General features: G+C 51.8%; 1 protein-coding gene across 4 annotated transcripts in view; it reads right to left on the bottom strand.

The window, feature by feature from the left end:
* Nucleotides 1–23,433, bottom strand: part of G6PD (glucose-6-phosphate dehydrogenase) — a 136,145-nt gene extending 112,712 nt beyond the window's left edge. Inside the window, exon 1 of one of the 4 annotated variants that reach the window (XM_085629907.1) lies at nt 23,300–23,433. In XM_085629907.1, coding sequence (XP_085486033.1) covers nt 23,300–23,354 — 55 coding nt within the window. In that variant the 5' untranslated portion in view covers nt 23,355–23,433. The other 3 variants (XM_085629909.1, XM_085629910.1, XM_085629911.1) reach the window with 3 other exon arrangements.
* Between the last annotated feature and the right edge of the window lie 1,540 nt (nt 23,434–24,973).

The following is a 24,973-nucleotide window of genomic DNA, read 5'->3' as shown; positions in this document are numbered from 1 at the left end:
CCAGTCATAGGGGGGTATGCGGCAGCGCGCCAGGGACATTCGCGGCCTCTTTCCTCCCCACAGAAAGCGGGTAAGGACCCAGTCCATTTCCCGGAACAAACTCCCCGGGAGATACAAGGTAACATTTTGTAGTATGTATAGGAAGCGGGGGAGGACCATCATTTTGAAGAGGGCGCTTCTGCCAAGGGGGTTGAGGGAGAGAGATTGCCAGTTCTTGAGGTCCGCCTTTGCCCTAGTAACAAGAGGGGTGATGTAAAAGGCCCACTCAAGCTCCGGATGTAAAGCAATCCACACCCCCAGGTACTTAAAGGATTGCCTACGCAGGGGGATGGATATTTGCCAATCAAAGCACGCCTGTGAGGAGTGTAGGGGGACCAGCGTGGATTTCGGCGAGTTAAGCCTGAGCCCGGAAGTCTGTTCAAAGGCCGAAAGAGCGTCCAGACATCTCTGGCCCAAACACTCGGGATCCGCCAGAAAGAGGAGGAGAACGTCATCCGTGTAGAAGGCTATTTTGTCAATCTGGGTCAGATCCCAGGCCCAAACCCGAATGAGGGGGTCTTGGCGGATGAGGCAACCCAGGGGCTCCATCGCTAGGGCGAATAAAAGCGGAGAGAGCGGGCAGCCCTGGCAGGTGCCCCTCTGGATAGGGAAGGGTTCAGAGAGTACACCGTTGATAAGGACCCTAGCCCTAGGAGCGGAGTATAGGACCTGGATCAGACGCCGGAACGCAGGTCCAACACCCATCCTCTCCAATAAGTCTCCCAGGTAGCCCCAGTCCACCGTATCAAAGGCTTTCTCGAAGTCTAAAAAGAGCAGGGCCAGATACGGGGTGAGGCGGTGACGGTGTGCCAGAGCGAGATGAAGGCTGCGTAACCAATGCAGAGTGCCCCGGGCAGGCATAAAGCCGCATTGGTCAGGGTGGACCAGCGTTTGCAAGTGGGGGCGATGTCTCTGGGCTGCCACTGTGGCAAAAAGTTTGATCTCCGTATTAATGAGGGAGATGGGGCGGTAATCCGCGCAGGCGAGGGAGGGCGGCCGCGTCTTTGGAAGGATTACGATAGTGGCCACATACGTCTCAGGCGGAAAGGACCCCACCTCCACTACATGATTGAACAACTCCACCAAGTGCGGAACCAGCGTGTCCCGATAGGTCGCATAGTACTCCTGGGGGTAACCGCCGAGGCGTTTTGCCGGAGCGCAACAATGAAATGGCCTCGTGTACCTCCTCGGCCGTGATGGGGCGGTCGACAGTTGCAGAATACGTCCGGGAAAGGCAGGGCAACTGGGTCCCAGTGTCAGCCAGTAGGGCCCCAAGGAAGACCAAGGGGTTCGGGCTGCGTAAAGTGTCGCGTACTAGCCGGCGAAGGTCCGAGCTATGGCCCGAGAGGTGACATGAGCCCCCCTTCACGCCGGATCTCGGGAATGATGCGGTTGGCCCTGGGATAGGACACCAGGTTATGCAATAGTTTGCAGTTTGTCGCCCTAACCATAAACGCGTGCGACCGAGGAATGCCAAAGCGTTTTGGCGGATTCCAGTGAGATCTGACAGACCTCCTCTTGGATCAATGCGAGCTGACGAATGGAGACTGCATCCTCAAGGTCAGCCTGGGCGCCCTCCAGCCACGCCGCCAGGGCCTCCAGCTGTGCAAGCCTGGCGGATTGCTCTTTGCGCTTCGCATGGACCAGACCGCTACCCACCCGCCGTATCACAGCCTTGCCGGCTTCCCACAAGGTCCCCGGTGAGGAGACCGAGCCCGCGTTGGTGAAGTAATGTTTCAACTCCTGCCTGAGAGATTCAACAAAGTTTGCATCCTGCAGAAACCAGGCATTCATCAAACTGTGCGGGTGGCAGTAAGGGGGTTTCCGAGACGGAGGGAGACGGGGGAATGATCGGAGATGCCCCTGGGTAGGATCGCGGCCCCGGTCACCAATTGACAGTCTGTTGCAGGTAACAGGAGCAGGTCAATACGAGAGTGTGTGCCGTGAGCTGCAGATGTGTGTGTGTGTACTGTGCTGTACAGGGATTCCATACTCTCCAGGCGTCAGAGGCCCAAGGCAGAGGAACAGTCAGAAAGTCCCTTTGCAGAAGACAAACAGGAAGCCGATGGGGTGCCCGTCGCGTCACGCGAGGGATGCAGGACCGCGTTAAAGTTGCCCCCCACAACCGTTAGACCCTGGGGAAGGGAGGCAAAGACCTGCGTTAATTGGCTACGGGTAGAGGCCAGATTGGTGGGAGGAATGTAGGTACACAGAAGGTTAAGGGGATGACCCTCGATCATGCCCGTCAGGGCCACGTACCAGCTCTGCAAATCTGTTACAGCCGGTGTCAGGGTGAAGGGAAGCCCTTTCCGGAGCAGTATAGCCACCCCCTGGGAACCCCGCGTGAAACCCGAAGGCCAAACCCGGTCAAACCCATATCGGGCGAGGAAGTTACATCGGGTGCCCAGGAGGTGCGTTTCCTGTAGGAGCAAGATGTCAGGGGCATGGCGCTGAGCGCTGCAAAGAACCGCTGTACGTTTGATCCAGTCCAAAAGATCGTTCACATTCCAGGAAAGGATGTGTAGGGCCCTATGTAGAGTGCACGTCATCCTGGTTGGCAGTGTGCGTAAAGGTAAGAGGGGGGGGGGGGTCCGGTGCTTGGGCAATCCCGGAACCCAAGGGAGACAATGAACCGTGCCCGAGGCCTCTGCGCAAAGGGCACGCGGGTTGGGGAGTCGCATGTCATCGTTGAAGGCATTTGCGTCTACCAATGAAAACCAGGAACAGCGGCCCGTGTGCGGCTAAAAACAAACATTCAGGAGACAACGTTATTCCCCCCCTCCCACTTCCCCCAACTCCCCCCACCCTACAATTCTGAAAAGGAAGCATCTGTCACCATGAAAGGAAAACAGGTCAAAACAACAACCTTACAATCAGACAAAGTGCTAAACTAAAACGGTTAGCGAGGCAGGAACATGGCGAAGATGGACCCCCCCCCCCCCCCTCCTTTAGTACGGATGAGATGTAACATCAGCTGCCATTACACATAGGACTACATACACTAGGAATTGCAAGTGAATCCATGGAATGAAGGGGGAAAGGAGTCAGATCATAGGAGAGCCCCGAGAGCGTGCAAACCCCCCCCCCACCCCCCAGTCCAGAACAAACGGGACTGATGAGCGGGTCCAGAACTGATTCAGGGGACTGATCACAACATTGACCTCTAACCTAAGGCCGCATGGCCTTGGCCCTAGGGGGCGAAAGAGTGGCTCCACACTTGAGAGTTCGAGAGTTGACTCGGGAAGTGTTCGGTGTCAGTCTTTCAAGCAACGTCATCAGATCCGGAGCGCCGGGCTCCTAGACAGGTCAGAGTCAGACACGGCTGACGCATGGTCTCCGGGTGGCCCGGTTTACCGCTCAAATCCACCAGCTGGGCAGGCGGGCCTGGGGAACCGGAGCCCCGGATCGAAGCCTGAGAGGGAGGGCGCACGGACGATACCCCCGGCGATGGGGATGCCCCCAACGGTAGGTCTTCTTACGGGACCTGGTTCGGCGCCTCCAGGGCTGAGGCGCAGCCAGGAGCGGCTGTGAAGGGACCAGATGCGCACAGGAGGAGGGCGACCGAGCCGCAAGGGGCCGCTCCTCCGTGAGCAAGGTCCAGGCCGCCTGCGGGGTATCAAAGAAGATAGTTTGATTTTGGAAGAGGACCTTGAGCCGGGCCGGGAAGAGAAGGCCGGACCCAAGTTCCGGAGCTTCTGCTTTACCTCATCGTAAGTTCGCCTCTGAGCCTACACCTCCCTGGTGTAGTCCGGGAAGTCCATGATTCTGGCATTCTGAAAGTGTAACGGGCCCTTTGCCCTGGCCGCTCCCAGGATAGCGTCTCTGTCCCTGAAGTTAAGGACCCTCAAAATTATGGGACGGGCAGGGGCTCCGGGCGGAGGTTTAGGAGCCAAGGAGCGGTGAGCCCGCTTGACGGCAAACCAGGGCAAGAGGGAGTCCTTAGGCATCCAGGAGCGCACCCAGGTTTCCCCGAAAGTGTCAACACGACCTTGTTCCACTCCTTCGGGAAACCCCACAAGGCGCAGGTTGTTACGCCGCGACCTATTTTCAGCGTCCTCAGCCCTGCGGTGGAGCTCCAAGGTCTGAGACTGATGACGCGCCACCTGGATCTTGAGTTGGCCGATGTCGTCCTCCGCTGTCGAGATACGGGCCTCCTCGACTCGTGCCGTCACGTTGCGCAAATCCTGGCGAATGAGAGCCATGTCGACCCGTACTTCTCCGATCTTATTCTCGACTGAGGCCTGCCATGCGCCTATCACTTGCAGGATGGTGGTGAGGTCGCCCCCGGGGGCACCCGACCCACTGGGCGCCCCACCGCCAGGATCCCCGTCCGATGTGGTAAATTGGTCCATTTTCGTTTGGGTCTGAGGGGCCAGAGCCTGCTGGGCACGGCTTTTACCCAGGACCACCAGGGCTAGCTCCTATCGACACAGGTCGGGCGGTCCGCGGAGGAGGAGGGGGGACCCTGCAACACCCAGGCCGTCGACACTCCGGTTCGGGCGCCCAAAGTCCCCCCCGAGCTCCAAGGAAGGCAGTCCCAGCTCGATGAGTCACTCCTGGCAGTAGGCCTTGTGCGATGTTCCAGTGGGCAACGGTTACACCCTCACCCCCCCACCCCCCCTCCGGAAAAACGACACTTTTACTCAGAGCACCGTTTTCCTATTTTCCCCCAAAACACTCACGGTTTAGCTCTATTTGGAGTATTTTATGGGTCCCCACCAGGGGAATCCACAAAGCCGAAGTACATTTGGAATAACCAGGATGTTTGGGGAAAAAAGGATGCAAATTGGGCATGGATACATTATGTGGAGAAAAAGTTATAGGGGACTAAGCACAAATTACCCAGAATAGCTAAACACTGGAGGGGAAAAGGCCCAGCAGTGAAGGGGTTAATCCCCCACCAGACACTCCCTGCATCTGGCTCTTTTTTTTTTTTTTTAATCACCTTTCTCTCTGCCACAGTTTTTAGCTTTCAAATTTGTTCCTTTCTTGCATATCTCTCTCTTGCTCTGGATCAAAGTCGGCTGCAGCAAAATACACTGCAACCCCCAGATAAATGAAGCACTGAAGCGCGACCACCAAGATCACAGCACTGGGAGTAAACAGATGGGTAAAAATGCAAACACTGAGAGGAGGTTCTGTAATTGCCGGAGTGGAAGTCTTCTGATGTTCATCCTCAAGTTTGGCCCACCGTGGGATCAATTCTGGATGCCTCTGGTTTGACATGGTGGAAGGCGGAGGGTGAGGAGAGCTTCTCCAGACAGTGAAGTGAATTCTGCATCCCTGAGGATGGAGGATGGAGATCCAGTCGCTGGGGTGAAGGGGAGTCTCAGGGCTCCCTTTAGAATTTCAATGAAGATGCTGCTGATAAGACTTCCTGAAGCACTGACCTCTTGTAGATGGTAGGGGTCAGGGGAGGGCTGCGGACTCTGTTGTGCACGGAAAACAGGACCCTTTAGGAGAGGTTCAGCCTCGTGTTAGGTTGAAGCCTACTAGACCGCACAGCTGGCTGGTTGTGAAAAGACCTCTTGGGGACATTCTGGAAGCTTCCCTGGAAAAGCATTCCACCCGTTGCTTAACATTGGGGTTGTGGCTTATAACTCACATTTACTTGCTTTCCATTTGTGGTCTTTGTTTTAGGCTGTCCAGCAGGTCTTCGTCCCTCCCGTTGAGCATAGCTTGTTTACCATCACTCCTTGTATTCTTTCACAAGTGCTCGTTTTCTGTAAACAAGCCTTTAAATGTTGTTCTTATATTCTCACATTTGCTGTGCTTTCAAAAACAGAGGTCAAAAGTCAGGCTCTGGCTTTTGAGGGATGTTGGGGTTTACTTTTCTTTCCCTGACTTCAAAGTGAGGATTTATGTGACAATATTGCTGTAGATTGGGCGTGTAAAAGGAAAGATTATTTTCAGCACACACTATGTAACAGTCTGTAAATGAACTGTGCACATATTTCAGAATATCAGAATTAGCTAAGTACACATGAAGCACATTTTCTAGAAATTTTGAAGTGTGGTAGAGACATATTTTAATAAGATCAAAACAAATCAATACACTAGGCAAAGCCATTTCCACACATTGTCGTTTGTGCGCGGTATAGTTTTATCAGTAAAACTGTGCGCGCAAATGTAATGGTCATTTCAATTGAAAATGTGTTGACTAATGACAGTACGCTACCACACCATGCATACTCCACTTTACATCAATCTATGCCACTCCACGACACTCCCCTCAACTCTATACCACTCTACTCCCCTCCAGTCCATTGTACTCCACAACACTTCACTCTTTCCCAATCCAATCTACAACACTACAGTCCACTACACTCTCCTCCACACTGCTAGGATTGAGACATGCTGAAAACAGCCACGCTGGTGTACAACAGGCTAAAACACATTGAGAATGCCAACAGCGTTCGCATAGGTGAGACCTATTGGCTTTGCCAATGCTTGCCTTCCATGGTTACACTTTCGGTTGGGATGATAGATAAAAGTAGAAACCTCACAGCTATTTTTTGCCGCCGTCGTGGGTGCCTCAGGCCACAGAGACTGCTCTGTTATGCTGTGTCTAGAGAGCAGCTTGGAATATGTTAATCCACAAACATCAAAGTTGGAAAAACTCAACCCTTCTTTGATCTTTCTTCAAAGCCCCAGGATTGGGAAAGATCCCACTTACTAATTAGAAGAAACATGAACAGTCCACGTAACAGGTCTCACTCCAGCACTCACAGGTTTGCAGACGTTGAATGCCCTGCCTTCACTCCCAAATCCAAACCTGGACCAGATAAGGGCGAGACTCTATAGCGCTAGCAGGCCCAGGAACTACGAGCCATGCAGCACTATAAATAAAACCAACGAGCACAATAATAGTTAATTAATACAACACGTATTCAAGAGAGCGCAGTGTGAAGTGGTATCAAGCGCTCTACTCAATGATGTTAAATTAATTAAGGTAAACAGAATAGTGAGAAGAAGATGGAGCTCATTTCCCTTCCCCTTATCAATAACAAACAAATAATAAGCATTGGCATAGCTAATAGGTCTCGCCTTTGGGACCTTATAAGTGTTTAGCCATGCAACAGTTGATGTTGTTGTACCAATGATATTGTGTTGCATAACTAAATACTTATAAGGTCCCAAAGGCGAGACCTATTGGCTATGCCAATGCTTGTTTTAGCCATCTAATTTACTAAAGGAGGCCACTTATATTTTGGTACCCAGACCTATTTTCTGTCCCAGTCCAACCACGGGTGCCTGCCACAGTCGACAGAAGCAAAGATATCTCTTACTGAGCGGCCTTCTCGCCTCTAACCTCATATGGACGAGTGTGTGTATGCAATATATGCACTGAAATGGTACTTCTCGCCAACCCGAAGAAGAAACTGCCAGCAAGGGATCAGGGATAAAAGAGTTAGATGTGTGGAGTGTGGAGGGGGCCGCATGCATCCCCAAGTCCAGAGGAGGAGACTAGGTGTCTGCCTTTGAAAGCCAGCACACTCCGTTCCGCCGCCGCTCCAAGGGAGGATGTGTCCTGCACGCGCGCGAGGGCGGCAGGGAGCAGGCGCCTTGGTCAGCTCCGGGAACAAGCCGCACCAGCCGCGGATCCAGCGACAGTCAACAATGAGGCGGGTAATTAATGCAATCAGCGGAAGGCGCCATTGTGCGGGGGATGCAGTTAGTGGAGGGAAGGGGCGCGGAGGGGTGAGGGGGAGGAGAGGGTGGGGGGGCAGTCAGAACAGCAGAGAGGCAGCAATGTGTTAGGAAGCGAGGGGGCTGGAGCGTGGAGGGACGGAGCACCCGACTGAGGTACCACTAAGCTGTGTGGGTCTCAGTAATGGAATAGACAGTTTTAGAGGTGTGAAGTGTATTGGCAGAGAGCTGCACGCGCCCCTATAATAGAAGAGCAGGGCAGGACTGAACGTGATTGCAGTTGTGTGGGTCTTGTTTCTTAAATAGTAGGCGCGTTTCAGTACATTGAGGAGAAATGGTAAAAGTGCGTATCGTTTATTTCTACAGGTTAGGACTGAGGTGCACTGTCGGAGCTCTGCGTGTGTCCTAGCAATCAAATAGCGAGGGATGGCCGCAGAATAGGGTTAGGGTCTACAGGCCAAACCTGCAGACGAGGCTGCATTGCACAATTACAAAAAAGAGAACAAACAGGAAGTGGGATAAGGGAGGGAGGTAGGGCACTTTGCGCGCACTAAGGCGGAGAGAGGCACGCAGGCTGGCAAATGGTGTGCACTTTCGCGGCCGCTTTGATGTTCAGTGGCCGCGCGGTTCACTGAGATCAAAGCGGCCGTGAAAGTGATCACGCAGGCTGACAAATGGTGCGCGTGCCCGGCACACATGCACTGTAGCTGGAGGCCTGAAAAAAGCCACTAGTTAGCACTTCCAAAACCCGCTTACTAAAACTCTCGCTAAAGCGCTGGCTCAGGCGAGACCTAAAAAATGAGCTCGCTACCATTCCAATGTAATGTCACAAGTGCCTTTCACTCTTGTATCCCGAACATTTTTTTTTTTTTTAAAGAACTCACCCACCAACCTAGCTGGTGGCATGCTTCATCATTGGATTCCCACCCAAGATGTTACTTAGACGCAGGTTTCACGTTAAATGCAGAAACGTGTGAATTTCACAAAACCAATCTCAAGTTCTTTGGCACAGATATTCTGATGGGGGATGAAAACTGATCAAGCTAAAGTACAAGTGCGGTCAGCCACTAGTCCCCACACGGTGACATGTTACGGTCCTTCTTGGGCACGGCCAGCTATTGCTCAAGGTACATTCGTGACTTTGCTACAGTGACTGCCCCATTGTGAGACCAGCCCAAACGAGATGTCCACTTCCGATGATCCTCTGAATGTGACCAAAGCTTCAAGGGAGTAAAGCAAGTAATTGAAAGGGTGACTGAGATGGCCTACTTTAATCCTAAACTACACTGAAATTACTGTGGATGTGAGCCCGGTGGGGCTGGGAGCAATTTTTGCTCAGCATAATGGGTATCCGAATACTCAGACACATTGTTGCGTACGCCAGTCGAAGTTGGTCTTACACAGAGCGTGCCTATTCCCAGCTGGAAAAAGATTCTGGGTGTGGTGTGGGCCTGTGAACATTTTTATCTGTTTCAGTACGAAAATCATTTCACAATGGTCACAGACCACCAAGCGCTGCATATTTGGAAATCCAAAGGCCATGATGCCCTCTTGCATTAAGAGGTAGGGGTTGCATTTACAAGAGTACGATTATACAATTGTGCATATGCCAGGCAACAACCAAAACTCAGCAGAATATTTCTCACAAGTACCAATACAATGACACAGCTCAACATCGAAAACTGCTCAGGACAACATCAACTTCATTATAAAGGTCCAGCACACCCACAACCCTATCCATCGAACAGATTGTTGCTGCTACAAATGCAGAAAACAACATGCTTGCCCTTAATGAATGTATTTTAGCACAGTCATGGAATCAGAGTATTCAACCTCTGAGTGACGATGTTGAATTTCAAAGTATCGAAATGTGCAAGATGATCTGTCTTTCACTAAAGAAGGCATTGTGCTAAGAAGCTCCAGGATTGGCACACTCGAGAGTCTGAGACAGCAAGTCTTTGAACTCGCTCAAGTAGACGAGAGAAGACTTTGGCACTATTCAGCTCCATGACATGTCTGCAATGTGCGGATCAGAAGGTCTTTCCCTCCAGATTGCTTTGTTGGCCTGGCGCATATCCATGCAAATGCACACGGCACCTCCACTGTCCTTTTGTGGAACTACCACTATGGGCGACACCCATGGTTTGGGACCGGTAGAGCGCTCGATGAGGTCGTATTTCAACAGGGATTCTAGTTTATTTTTCGACTGCTTTTTGTAGGTGAAAGGCTATTCTGTGGTGCCATTGTGCAAAAGGCAGGATATTTTCGTTAATGTGAATTTTCACCTTCATTGTTTTGAGCCTTCCTGGGCATGAAATAGTAACAGTTTCAGATTGCATACTTAGGTTGCAATTGACAGATAAGTCAGCAGCAGTTGCAAAACCAAGTACACATGCTCTGGATGAATTACGTTGAAGAACACAGACTGGGGCTTGCACAGACATCTTTTTATGCTGCCTGGACACTTGAATGATCCTGGACCCTGCTACGTTCATGCTCGACGCTTCGAGTTGCGGTACGGGTGAAAAACTATTTAATTGTTCGATTGGCATAACGTTAATCGATGCACAACTCTCGATTACAAAGGTTATGGAGCAACCGTTGACTTTCAATGTGATCTTGAGGCAATGTACATATGAATTCTTTTGTTTCACTGACTCATTTGTTTCGGTCATTATTTTGTCTTCTTTCCAAACAGCTAGACCCACGTGTGCATGTTCCTTCTTCACCCTCTTCATTGTCGCTCGATGGGGACGATGAGGAACTCTTGCAGGATGAACTTTATGGAGATCAACTTTATTTCGTTTTCACCTGACGCAGCTGAGGTTGCTTATCTTTATGGGTGTGGCTAGAGTGCTTCTACGGCAAGCTCCAAGTCCTACGATTCCTGAAACCTTTGCATGCATGTCCGAAGGCTGGACATTTTATTTAATTTAATTTGGAAATGAACATCCACATCGGAGACTGTCTTTCTTTCATCAAAGATGTTGACTTGCGTGTATCTACTTTGTGCTCGTGTTTGCTCTTCATGATCAACGCCAATTCACATTTTACAGCTTCCATGTTGGAGACTTGCTGATCTGCTACTTCCTCAGCTCGTGCAGCCATGATTGCATTTTCTAAACGCAGCATCTCTCTCAACATGCGTCTTCTGAACAAGTCCGCAAGACAGCCATCAACGACTGAAGCACATGGCTTCAACATCAATAAACTCATTATACTTAGTGTTTTTGATAAGCACATAAAGTCTCGACAAACTCATCCATCGTTTCACCAACTTGTTGTCTCAGTTGATTGAAAATGAACTTTTCATAGTCTCCATTTGGCATCGCATTGAAATTGGCTCTTAATGCTTCTTTGATACGACAGTACGATATTGTCTCAGTCAGTGAAATTTTCTTTATCACGTCATTTACTTCGTCACCAGCAAGATTAGTACTAAATAATTCTCATCATTCATTTCTTCCAGAGCATCGATGAAGTTATTGAAATTCTCCATCCATGTGGTCCGTCTGGTGCCAATATTCTGCTTTTTGGTGGTATCGAACAGTGGTGGTGGTTTCAGAAATGTTCGGCAGTACCGCATTCCATGTCTCTTGCGGAGGCTGCTGAAAAATTTCACAATTCCAAAGGTTTCATGGATGGCTTCTACGGGGACCAACAGCCTTTGCGAACACAATCCCGGTGTTCGCTCTTGAGTCACCTCGCCTGATTTGGAGGTTGTGAGGCCAGTGAGTAAATTTCACTACTCATACTGAGTTACCGCTGCCCTTTGTTGTACCTGGCTGTCACGGCCTTCAGTGTTCTTTTTATATGAATGCTGTCTTGTGGCATTGCACCGTATCCTTCAGCCTGGCCGACAAGTCTTGGTCTGCTTTTCCAATGTTTCTCTTCTAGGCCTTAAACTTCTTCATGAGGCCGTGTACGGGCTGCAGTGTAGCTTACACTCCACATACAACAACTGCAAACTCCTTTACACCGGCATGGGGTGCATGTGGCATGCATGAGCAGTTTGCAGTCTCCTTGCATTCTCTTTCTTCAGGACACATATCCCACCCTAGTCACCAATTGTCGCGTTCTCCCTAAACGGGGAGCATGCACAAGAGCATGGTACACACTGACCTTGTAACTAACGTCTTTATTCATCAGCATACAACCTGAAAACTGAACCTCACTGTCTCATAACCGTTAATAACCACACTATAACACCTCCTAAATGATTATGTAATACTTTCACAGAGTCTGCCCAGGGCCGCGGGGTCCTAGTGCTCACAGTCCTAAAACACTACAGTGGCCATTGCACATCTCAGGGTAAGGCAGGACTGCAGATAGAAGACAATGGAGCAAGTTATAGTGAGGCTCATCTGAACTCCAGGGGCTGGCCCCCCCAACCAAAACCCCTGAAATCTGAGTGATGAGCCTCTGACAGCCATTTGGGGCAATATGCGCAGTCAGTAGAAATGTTACTCGGGTTCATATGCAAGTGACTAATTCAGTCAAGGCCTTTACATTGCAATTCTAGGACATGCAGTTCTGGCTTACTAAATGGATTAAGCAAGACTGCAAATCCCAGAATGCACAGTAGAATCTGAGCTCCAAAAGAAAAGCTTGTCCAGTTCCGGAGCCAGAACTCACCGAGGACAGAATAAGATCTGAAAAATGCTACATTTCTGAAGCATGTCATAAAACACCGATGCGTGAAGTCTCCTGCCACCAATCATTCCGCCCTTGTGGTGCATTTGGTTTACTAACACCCCTAGTGCTGTGACAACGGGCTGATCAGCTTACAGTGCCTTACTCCTTACTCTCTGCAGGGCCGGCACTAGGCATGGGCAGCTGCCCAGGGCCCTGCGCTCAGCCCCCCCCCCAACATGGGGCCTTGCACCAGCATTCCCGCCTGCTCTGGGCCTCACACCTGCGGTGCAGCAACTCTAGGGCCATGCGAGGGGCGCCTCTCTCCTAGGCCATACAGGCATGTATTTCGCGACAAGGAATAGGGGAACGGGCCTAGCTGCCCTGGGCCTCACAGCACCGAACCACAGATGGGAGGTATAGGGAAGGGGCATTGCAGCCACACACCATAGATGCCAGGCCCTGTACGAATTTAGCAGGTTTGGCCTGCAATTTTTTAACCTGTCTGCTGACCACTCGAAGGCCCCACATGACACCAATTGTCCCGTATTTTGGTTCCTCCAGCACTTTTAACTCTTCAAAGGACAGGCAACAGTCAATTTCAGACCGTTATGAGCTGTGAAAAATGCTTGTTAGTGGCAGGCACTGAGGAATTACAGCACAGCAGGGGCCCTGCACTGTGACCTTCAGCTTTAAAATGCAAATAGCCTTGAAAGAGTTAGTAAAACCCATTTCAAAAAAGATTTTGCAGTTTTATGTAGCGCAAACTCGACCCGAAAGTATTGGAATGCTTTCCAAGACAACTGGTTGTATTATGCAAGGGCACAGTCCCAGGGCCACTGGAATTATGTGGCAAAGGAGAACCAAATTATGCGGTACAGTTTACTACATTATACAGCAAGAAAATAAAAATTATGCAGCATATTTTGAAATAGTATCAGTTCTTCATTTTGCATTTTTACACATGTTAACGATGTTCTGACAAAGGTTTCACCTTAGTACGAGTTTAACACCCAAATTCACCTGTATGCAGCTGAAAGGCGAAGAGTCAATCTTCGTGAAGTGCCTTCCGCTGCACAGCAACAGGGGTCACATTTTTAGTAACTTTTCATCTGCTCGAGATTGAAAACGTTTGTTAAAATCTGCAAATTATGCAGCAGATGATGGACTGTGTGACAAATGCGCCAAATCCTTAATTATGCAAAAATGCTGCAGTCGCAGAATCTCATAATTCCAGTGGCCCTGCATATTCCTTTGTTAGGCACAGGGAGATTAAGTGATTTGCCCAGAATCACTGCATGCGGTCCTGAAGCCGAGACTTGAACCCAAGTCAGCAGAACTAGCTGTAATGCCACATCCTCTCCCCATACTAAGGACATGTCCAGGGAATACACCCACGGTATGCATTTCTTACATTAACCGTGTTTCAAAGTGCTGCCATATTGTCAGATCTTTGGACAATGCACAGGAAAAGTATTATTTGCTCAGGATCAAACAGTTAGTTGAATTAGTAGACCCAAGAGTGCAGTACACGGCTACTTGGTGCAATGATTATCATCAACATTGGCATGCTTTTAGGTGACTAAACCATGTGACCGCGCACCTCTACTTCAAGGTAATATTAAGTTATTTTTATTTTATTTATTTTTTAATCACACTGACAAGCAATTTTTACATTGAATTAAAATAATCCCAATCGTGCCAAAAAGGGAACAGTAGAGCAATAAGTTCAAACAAGCATTTGCAATAGGTCTCGCATTTGCGAGGGTTTCAGCTAATTGCATTGTAAATGACTTTGCCTTTCATTTATATGTTTTTTTTTTAAAACAGATAAATTAAAGGCATTGTTATTTACAACGCCAATAGCTTAAACTGTCGCAAATGAGTGACCTATTAAGCAGCCTTTAATCCAGCTGAGGTGTGCCGAGCGCTATGTGCCCTGCTGGGTTAATACATTTTTAGGTCTCGCCTAGTGTTGCAGGGCATGCCCTGCTCGCTCGGCGAGACCTTGTTATAGAGGAGATTTCAGAAGGGGGCTCGAAGCCCCGCCCATCATTTTCATTGGGTCGCGTCAGCTTCCCATTGAAAATTATGCTTTTTGGCCAGTGCCCTTTCTCCCTTTCATCCGGCCCATCCTGACTGGCTCGTCTGCTTCACGGCTGTCGTGAAGCAATTTCTTATCTCAACATCAGCCTTGTGTTTATTTTTGCATTGCGCTTTCACTTAAAGTGAAACCGCAATGCAAATACAAACAAGCGGCTGTCTTCCCGCAATGGCGAGCGCTTGTTTTTTAAAGCACGAAGGCTGTGTTTGCACTTTCAGACTGATAGAATTTCTGGCACCAAGGGGACCAATAGTTTATTTTCCGTGATTTCGAAGTTGCCAAAGTGCAATAAATTTAGGTCAAAATAAACTATTGAACTTTATGCACATTGCGTTACAGTTTGCAACCTGATAACTAAGCAGTTGACAGGCTTATCTACCACCGCTTATCGCTGCTTAAAAACATCCCCCAAGGGCAGAAAGAAAACAATATCCTCGGGAGGAGGCAGGGCTCACCCTGCTCCCTGAGGTCACAATCCACAATGCAGTCCACAGATCACAGGCAGTTATGGGGGGGGAGGGACAAATGGTTGTAAGAAGGCGAAGGGCCAATATGGCACGAAAAAAGTTTGAGTTCCTGCCCATGCCAGGCGCACCCAACCCTCCCTCCCCAAGGTGCCAGGTTACTCACAGGGATCCCTGCCATGGCCAGCATCATCTCCCATCCACTCGTCTTCTTCCTCCATAGCCGCTCCCACTGGTGCAGGCGCTCACACGCCCCAGCAGCAGGTATTCCATGGGCGGGGCTTGAGGCGGGGAGGAACGGCCATGCGCCGGAACTCACGCGATTCTTGTGATGTGGCATTTGGGGTCCGAGCGGCTGGTACAGTAGAAGACGCGCACCCTCCCTAGAATCCGCCACTTGCTGGGATGGGGACAGAACCGCTGTACACCCACCCCCAGACTGAACGGTTGAAATCCCTGCCCTCAGTGCCGGGGGGGGGGGGGGGGGGGGGGTCTTCTACGACACAGCCAAACTGTAGGAGAGTAGGGTCTGCTATCCTATGTTCACCCCAAATTTTTGCTTTTTGCTTCACTGGTTTTTGACATATTGAGGCTGTGGGCCTGCTAATCAGACCCCCAGCCTGCTGTTCTCTCTAACTAAATTGACACTATGCACCCTAGGTGCATAACCAATTGGAATTGGATCACCCTGTGAGCCCCTGTACCAGTGTACACTAGGTACCCAGGGCATTGGTGTATCTAAGGCCTACCAGGGGCTGAAGCATGTATTGTGCCACCCCTGGCCTGGCCTAACAAATTTGACAACTGGCTGATCACTCAGCTGGGGTAAGTTGGTGTAACCACCTCTTACTTACGTGTAGTATACCTATACCTAACCTTAAATGGGACACATGTTAACCTATAAGTCACTCCTATGGCAGGCCTTAACAATCCTGAAGGCAGAGTGCTTGGTTCCATGTGAGATGGTGCTCTGGCATGAGCTGAGCCCGTCTGCAGTGGTCGGAACAACTTCCTTCTACCGGTTCCAGATATCGCCATACCATATACTCTTAAGTGCATTATGAACCTCGCGGTTAAATGCTATCTTTGGTTTGGCTTTATCAAAACATGTCGAGTAAGGTGTCATACGAATTGGAATACTAACCCCTCGCCAATTCTGGCGACGGGGTTAGCATTCTACCCTTCTAGAGGGACACGACATGTACAGTACCTGAAACCCGGGTAAAATCAGACATGGCCTCAGCTCCACAAAATGGATGCTGCCACCACAGACACAAGTCTGCTCTCCTGCTGCTGGGAGTCCTTCCAGCTTGGGAGGTGTGGACAAAGGGTTTCCTGCCAGGGGAGGTGCGAGCACCACCCCAGACAGGATTTTGTGTATTGGTCAGTTAGGGCTTGAAAGGAATCAGACATGCCTGAGGCTCACAAGGAGCCTCGGTGCATATGCCAGTTCAAACCGGTCATGGGGCACACCAGCCCCGGACCTGGGGCGTGCTGGACAAAGGATTGGGGGTGTTACCACCCCCCCTTCCTGGTCCCACCCTTAGGGAGGTACCTAGCAGGTAGTCCGGCCCCTAGAATCCGCTTAAAGGTAGGAGCTGTGTCCTAAGACTTCAGACATCCTGGAATCAACTTAACCACAAGAAGAAGACGGGAACTTCGACGCTCTGCTGCACAGAGGACAGAAGGAAATCTCCCCTATGGTCAGGGAGTGACCATCTTGCTAACGCAAGCACCAACCAGCTATTTGACGTCTGCTTTGCCGCCGCCTCCCGCCGGAGCCCGAGCCCAGAGCCCGACAAGACCTGGACCTCCAGACCTCTCACAGCCCGATCCACAGTCCCTGCAAAGAAGGAACCCGTGGAGGCACCGAGACACGTGGAGCCAGCCATCTCGAAAGACCGACAAGCTGCAAGCGCGACAACAGAGGCTCCCTCCAAGTTGTGCTTTGGGTCCTGAGAAGCCCAACCACCGAGCAGCATCTGCACCAAAGGTGAGCCCTCCAGCATTTCCACGATCTGCGTGGGGCCCCTCTGCACTTTGCATCTCGACGCGCCTACCCGGTCCCTGACCCGTTGGCTAGTGGCCATTTTGGCGACCTAACTTGAAATCAACGACGCTGGTCTGGTTGCTCCAGACTGGCCCCAGCTGCTCTCCAAAAGAGCAGCCCCTCTGACCTTGCTGGTCAGGACAATCAGCTTTCTTTCCTTTCCACGACTCCTGCCTTTGCCGAGGCTTGTTTGCTTCTTTCGAGTCGCCGACACCGAGAGCCTGCGTGGGACAGCTCGTGACTCGACTCCTGGACGTCGTCGACCTTCAAGGACCACGTGGCTGCGGAGACCAGCTACACCTCATCACCTGTTTGCACCCGACATCGCTTGGTACCTACCTGGTGCCACGCCGGTCACTGGCTAGTGACTGAACACTGTCCCCTCTGCTTTCAGGTCTTCTACAACTCCGATCCATCCTTGGATCCACCGCATCTCTTCTGGACCGATCGCCTGCAGCATCTTTGTCATCAGGCTCCATTGAATCGATAGCAAAAACCCGACACTTCGAGACCTATGCACCCGCTTCCTGTGGGTGAGGTAAAGCTGGCACTCCGGTGCCCAAGTGTAGAGAAACATCTCTAGTGTCTGTGTTTTGAATCTTCAATTCGTAGTCCATCCAGAAGACCCTTTCTGCAGTAACTTTTGAACTTTTACGCACCCATTGAAAAACCTATGGGAGCCTGCGTGTAACTTTCCTCACTGCACACGCGACCCGTGGACCTCCTGGTCACTAACTAAAGTTAGCTCCTTGTAGGCCCAGCGATTCTAGAGGCCCTAGGCCTTTTCCCTTTCCTGTTTGTGGTACTTATACCACTATTTTAGTATATGGTTTGAGTGGCCACCAGGGCCCATCCATATAAAGTGCAACTTCTGTATATTATAACGTTGTCTTGTTTAACGATTTGTGCTCATAAAGAGTCTAGGGGATACTTTGAGAAATAAATACACATATTTTGAATATATATCTGTGTGGTGTCCTTTCATTGATATAAAAAGGGGGTTACATATGGTAAAACAGCTGGCTTAACACGCTTTAACGAGTTTAGCCTCAAAGACTGCTTAGCCTACGCTATCACTAGGGCAGCTAGTCCGAAAAGGTTGACTTACAACCACACCATAAGGGTTGCTTGGCATGGTACAAGGTGGTCACTTTAACTAGTGAACATCATATACCAGGCCAACTTCTCACACAAACCAATTGCACAATGTGCTGACACAGGGAGAAGGTACCCAACTAATACCCGCATCCAGCAGCAGCATCGATGGGCTGGTAGGCGGTTGGTGACCGGGGCTAGCTCATTGGAGGCGTAAGGGTTCTATTAGGAGGAACACTGTGTGCTCCAGGTGCCCAACCATAGACGCTTCACTTATCCAGGATCTAGAGGACGAGTGCAGGGGTGATTTTTCACTTGCTAGCTCTTACGGTGCTCGGGGACCCCTCCCCTCTCCCCAGGGACGCTAACTAACCTTCGATTAAGGAGGAGATATATGACTGTATTTCGGGGATATTAGATACTTCGGGTACTGGGAAGAGAAATAATATGTATTTGGGTTTTCTATTTGAAGAGGACGTTAGCACGTCCTACAGGGAGGATCTGGAGTTTACACAGTTCAAGCAAGTACACCCCTTTATCTTTCAGTTCCTCGTCCGCTTCTCGCTTTCATTTATGTTTTTCACTATTTCTCCCGACCCCTTTCTCCTTCACTTTTTAATTCCAGTCGCCCTTTCGGGCGCTGCGGCCTTCAGCCGCCCTCTATGGCGGCTCCCAATCCTGGTGGGCTCTGCACAGGCCTCCCGGGGCCCCGGCGCAGCACCCAGCTGTGAGCAGAATGCAGGGTAAGGCCAGTCAGTGAGCTTTATTGCTTTCTATGGCTGAACGTGCGGCGGCACAGCTCATCTCGATGTTTGTATATAGACACGGCTGGCGTTATTCTTACATAGTAGAAACTAACCTCTGTGTATGCCGATCTGTGGCACTCTTTTTAGGTCTTCTCTCTCTGCCCCCCAACACACTTTTTCTTCCACTTTTATAAGCGTGGCGCCGTCTTCACGGACACCGCGCCATGCAATGCAATAGGTATTGCTTTTGGGATTGTAAATAACAAAGCCTTTTAATTTTTTTAAGGCATTGCCATTTACAATGTCAATAGCTCAAAATAATGTCATTGTGAGACCTATTGCATTGTAAATGCTTGTTTAAAAAGCGATGCGGGAGAGCCAGGAAGGAGAAAAGCATTTCGGGCCAGGCGATGCATGGATCTAGCGACACAGAGGCCTGGTGAGGTCATGACCTGGCGATGCAGCGACGCAGAGGACCAGCGACACAGGGGTCTGGTGACGCAGGGGCCTGGCAATGTATGGGCCTGGTGATGCAGAGTAATGCAGCGGTCTATTGATGCTGGGACCTGGGAATGCAGAGTATCGTAGAGGCCTGGCGGCGCAGGGGGCTGGTGATGCAGGGACTGGCGACGCAGGGACCTGGGGATACAAAGGCCTGGCGACGCAGGGACCTGGGGATACAGAGTGATGCAAGGACCTGCTGAGTCAGAGACCATGTGAGAAAGGGACCTGTCAACACATGGACCTGGCGGTGAAGAGTGATGCAGTGGCCTGGTGACGCAAGGGCCTGGCAACGAAGAGACCTGGCAATGCAGAGTGGTGTAGGGGCCTGGCGACACAGGGGCCTGTTGCTGTACTGACCTGGTGATGCACGGTGATACAGGGACCCGGCGATGCAGGAACATAGTGATGCAGGGGCCTGGCGACACAGCGACCTGTTGATGCAGAGTGATGCAGGGACTTTGTGATGCAGGGACCTGGCGATGCAGGGACCTGGCCATGAAGAGTGATGCAGTGGCCTGGTGACACAAGGGCCTGGCAACGAAGAGACCTGGCAATGCAGAGACCTGGTGATGCAGAGTGGTGTAGGGGCCTGGTGAAGTACAGACCTGGTGATGCAGGGACCTGGCAATGCACCAACGGTTATGTCTGGCCCCTATAAACCTGCTGTGTAGGAATCGGTGCAAGGGCCTTACACCCTCACTCTGCAGAACAAGGTAAGGGGGCCTGAGCCCAGGCACACACTCCAGGTAGACCCCAACTCCTTGCAGATCACAGGCGCCTCAGGGGCTCCCAACAAAGAATGGGAGCTTTAAATGCAGAAAGATGGATGGCTGAAGAGCTGTGGGCAGCACGCGCTGTGGCTGGCTCGCGGTCTGCCGCCCCGAGCACAAGTACATGTGTGGGATGGAAGGGCCGGAAGTACACGAGGCGCCAATACTGGCTCATGATGAACGAGGATGGGTTATTTATTACTGAAGATTGCGGGTTCGCTGAAGAGATTTAATGACGCGCACAATAGTGCGATTTATATGCAGTGCAGCCCTGCCATCGATCCAATTAGGTCATTAGGATAGGACTTAAAGAGCACTTTACAGGGTGTTCGGGGGCCTCTTAACGTTACCTGCCAGACGCAACCTGTTTCATGCAGCACTCACTATACATAAAGGTTTAGGGCGGCAAAGGTGTCCCGTCTAATGGCTGTGAATCAGTAGAGCGATGGACCCTCTGGTCACAGCATGTGCCCGCTATCAGGGGTCTTGAGGGGATTGGCACCTGTTTAAGGCGCTACCACACGAGCAGGCCCTTTACCAGAGCACCCGCTCCCAGCGCTCACACACGAGCGGGCGCTTCACCAGACGCTAACACACGAGCAGGCGCTTCACCAGACCCACGGATTGGAGTCCGCTCAAGGCGCTAGCACACGAGCAGGCGCTTCACCAGACCCACGGATTGGAGTCCGCTCAAGGCGCTAGCACACGAGCAGGCGCTTCACCCGACCCACGGATTGGAGTCCGCTGAAGGCGCTAGCACACGAGCAGGCGCTTCACCCGACCCACGGATTGGAGTCCGCTCAAGGCGCTAGCACACGAGCAGGCGCTTCACCAGACCCACGGATTGGAGTCCGCTCAAGGCGCTAGCACACGAGCAGGCGCTTCACCAGACCCACGGATTGGAGTCCGCTCAAGGCGCTAGCACACGAGCAGGCGCTTCACCCGACCCACGGATTGGAGTCCGCTCAAGGCGCTAGCACACGAGCAGGCGCTTCACCAGACCCACGGATTGGAGTCCGCTCAAGGCGCTAGCACACGAGCAGGCGCCTCACCAGACCCACGGATTGGAGTCCGCTCAAGGCGCTAGCACACGAGCAGGCGCTTCACCAGACCCACGGATTGGAGTCCGCTCAAGGCGCTAGCACACGAGCAGGCGCTTCACCAGACCCACGGATTGGAGTCCGCTCAAGACGCTAGGACACGAGCAGGTGCTTCACCCGACCCACGGATTGGAGTCCGCTCAAGGCGCTAGCACACGAGCAGGCGCTTCACCCGACCCACGGATTGGAGTCCGCTCAAGGCGCTAGCACACGAGCAGGCGCTTCGCCAGACCCACGGATTGGAGTCCGCTCAAGGCGCTAGCACACGAGCAGGCGCTTCACCCGACCCACGGATTGGAGTCCGCTCAAGGCGCTAGCACACGAGCAGGCGCTTCACCCGACCCACGGATTGGAGTCCGCTCAAGGCGCTAGCACACGAACAGGTGCTTCACCAGACCCGTGCATTGGCTCCAGTTTGGGTAAGAATGAGCCTGTTTCAGCAGACAGGCTGCTGGTGGGACTGTTACACACTCCAGAGGGCCCCACTCACCCCAAGAGGGAACTAGGCCACCCTCTGGAACCTCTGCCACAACCTAACTTAAGGCTGACATTACCGACATGGGAGAAACGCAACCCGCCTCCTCACCCTTTGACAGCACCCTCTTTATGGAACCACCTCACACCAGGCACCCGTGGACCCTCGCCGACTCGGAACCCCTGCTTCCTTCTTCACTCAAAGCAGGTGTCACAACTAGCATCTCGCTCTCCCTGCCTTGAACAATCTGGCCTCTGCCCCAGCTCGAAGAGCAGGGGGAGCTGAGAAGAGATGGCAAGCACACAAAAGGTGTTGGATGACTCTTTGCAAAGAGTCCAGCCACAGGCAATCCCTGGAGGTAGCACCCTAACCCATCCTTCTGTCCACTAAGCCACATCAGTTTACAACACCACAGCACACCTGCACATCTACCTATTTATTCTTGTTCTCCATATACCAAGTCATGACACCGAACACAGGGTGGCAGAACTCCAACATCTGTGAGCAAAGCAAAAGACTTCTCATAAAAGGAAATCTAGGACTCCACAAACATGGCTCTAGATACCACGCACAACTAGCGGGCAGAGATTATGAAAGATGGTTTAAACGCATCAGAGTGGAGTAACATGTGGCGTGGATTGGCGTGCCATTGAGTGGAGTGAAGTGACAGTTCGGCATGACATTACATTGTATGGTGTACAGTTTCATTGTGCAGCATGGAGAGGATTGGCACTGTGCAGCATGGAGTGGCAATGTGGCGTGGAATGGTATTGTGTGGATGGGGAAGGCTTGTGTGGAATGCCGTGGCATTATGTGGTATGGAAAGTTGCTAGTGAACTGGAGCTACGCACCCCTGAAGAGGCACTTTCGGAAGTGATTTGTTTGTGAAGTTAAAGATGGCAGCAGTGTTCAAAGATCACGATTGTATAGCATGACATTTATTAGTGCCAGGTTTTGGCAACTTAGCTATCAAACTATCTCTGACAGTGTCAGTGGTATACGTATGAGGTCAGCACAGGGGAGGTGACGTGGTGTAGGCGTGTGACGTCATCGTGCTAGTTTTGGAAACTTGGAAACCCTACCTCTTTCTGGTGACTGCGCGGGCTGGTCACGGCTCCCTCCTCACACAGCTCTCTACAGCTCCCTCCTCTCCCCTCACACGGCTCCCCTCCTCTGCCCTCACACAGCTGCGCTCACACAGCTCCCCTCCTCTGCCCTCACACAACTCCCCTCCTCTGCCCTCACACAACTCCCCTCATACAGCCCCCCTCCTCTGCCCTCACACAGCTCCCTTCCCCTGCCCTCACACAGCTCCCCTCCTCTGCCCTCACACAGCTCCCCTCCTCTGCCCTCACACAGCTCCCCTCATACAGCCCCCCTCCTCTGCCCTCACACAACTCCCCTCATACAGCTCACCTCTTCTGCCCTCACACAGCTCCCTTCCCCTGCCCTCACACAACTCTGCTCACCTGCTTGCCTTCTCTCCTCCCCTTCCTGGCCTCGCCCCCCACGCTTTCACAAATCTTGGACTTGGCTCCCCCCCCTCGTCACTCCCCCCCCCCCTCGTCACTCCCCTCCCCCTTCCATCTCCCCCTCCCTCTCTCTATGCCCCAGCCCTCCTCCTCCAGGCAGTGCCCTCCCTCTCCCTGCCCCAGCCCTTCCCTCCTCACCGGCCTCTCCAGCTCCCTGCCTCTGCTCCACCCTCACGCTCGCTCTGCTGCCCATGGCCTCTACCGTGACGTCATGTCCCTCGAGGCGCGTCAGCCAATCACAGACAAGAGCGAGGACGTAGTGAGAGGCGCGGCGTGAGGGGCTGAGCGTGGCTCCACCAATCACCGAGGGTCATTATCAGGCAGCGCAAAGCCAGGCTCCGCCTATCGAAAACATACTCGACTACCTCAGCCAATGATGTCATAGTGTGGAAAACCACGCCCACCGACCTCAACTGACTCTGACACACCTACCGCCCAAACCGACCACGGCACTGCGCATGCGTTAGCTTCCCAGCCCCAGCTTTTCCCACCGGCACCACGGGCTAACCCCGCCTCCCCAGCCCCGCCAACAAGGAGAAGCCGCGCCTGTCGCTAGCCCCGCCCCTCCACCAGCGGGGCTCCGCCCACCAGCACTCCTCAGGCTCCGCCTCCTATGCGTGCAGGTGCAGGCAGCCTGTGCTGATGCAGCACCTAGGACACAACTAGGACCAAACATGACAACTAGGATGTGCATGCCAGCAAGGACCATACCTGCCAACTAGGACATGCATGACAACTAGGACATGCATGACAACTGGGACCATACATGCCAACTAGGACATGTGTGACTGCTAGGACATGCATGACAACTAGGACATGCATGACAACTGGGACCATGCCTGACAGCTAGGACGATACCTGACAACTAGGACATGCATGACAACTAGGAACATACCCACCAACTAGGACATGTGTGACAACTAGGACATGCATGACAACTGGGACCTGCAAGACAACTAGGAACATACATACCAACTAGGACATATGTGACAACTAGGACATGCATGACAACTAGGACATGCATGACAACTAGGACCATACCTGCCAACTAGGACATGCATGACAATTAGGACATGCATGACAACTAGGACCACACCTACCAACTAGGCCATGCATGAAAACTAGGACATACCTGCCAACTAGAACATACCTGCCAACTCCCACAGTGCCAACGTGTGACACACGGTATCGGCTCCCATTACAGGGTCTCCCTGTGGGGAGCCGATATCACAAGGTGGAAGGGAAAAGGAGCTGAAAACCACTGTCAATAGTTACTTTCATCTTGTTTTCTGAGGCTTTGAACTGCAGACGTTCATTAAGGGGTGTGATAACAACCCAGGACATTGGCACCAGCCTCAGCAAGCTTTTCTTTTTTGGGGGGAGTTGGGGGATTTGGGGGTGCGGTGGGGTTCAAAAGTGCATGGTAGATACTTCTCGACATGAGGCACTGCCCCTTTCAAGTCCCCGCCCCCCTCCTCACAAGGTGAGATTTTTCTTCAAGTTGGCAGGTATGTAAGACACGCATGACAACTAAGAGCAGGGCTTTAAGCTGGCCGGGTCCTACCAGTGCTCAGCACCGGTGTAGGAAAGTGCCCTCTTTTTGCGTGTTTCCCCTCTTTTTTGCCAAACTGCTGATGTACTTTGATTGAGTGTGCCCTCGAATTCTGCCAACCAGGTTCCCAGAGCACATGTTCTTTCTCTAAACTGCACTGTCACAAAACCCAATTGGCAACTCTGGCCACATGTCAGTCCCTTGTAAAAGGTACCACAGGCACCAAGGGCACTGTGGCCAGTGAAGACCTCTTAGGGCTG

The sequence above is a fragment of the Triturus cristatus genome, chromosome 10 (assembly GCF_964204655.1).
Source record: "Triturus cristatus chromosome 10, aTriCri1.1, whole genome shotgun sequence".
NCBI classification, from domain to species: Eukaryota; Metazoa; Chordata; class Amphibia; order Caudata; family Salamandridae; genus Triturus; species Triturus cristatus.
Note: the sequence above shows the minus strand (reverse complement) of the source record. Positions and strands in the feature narration are given on the sequence as shown.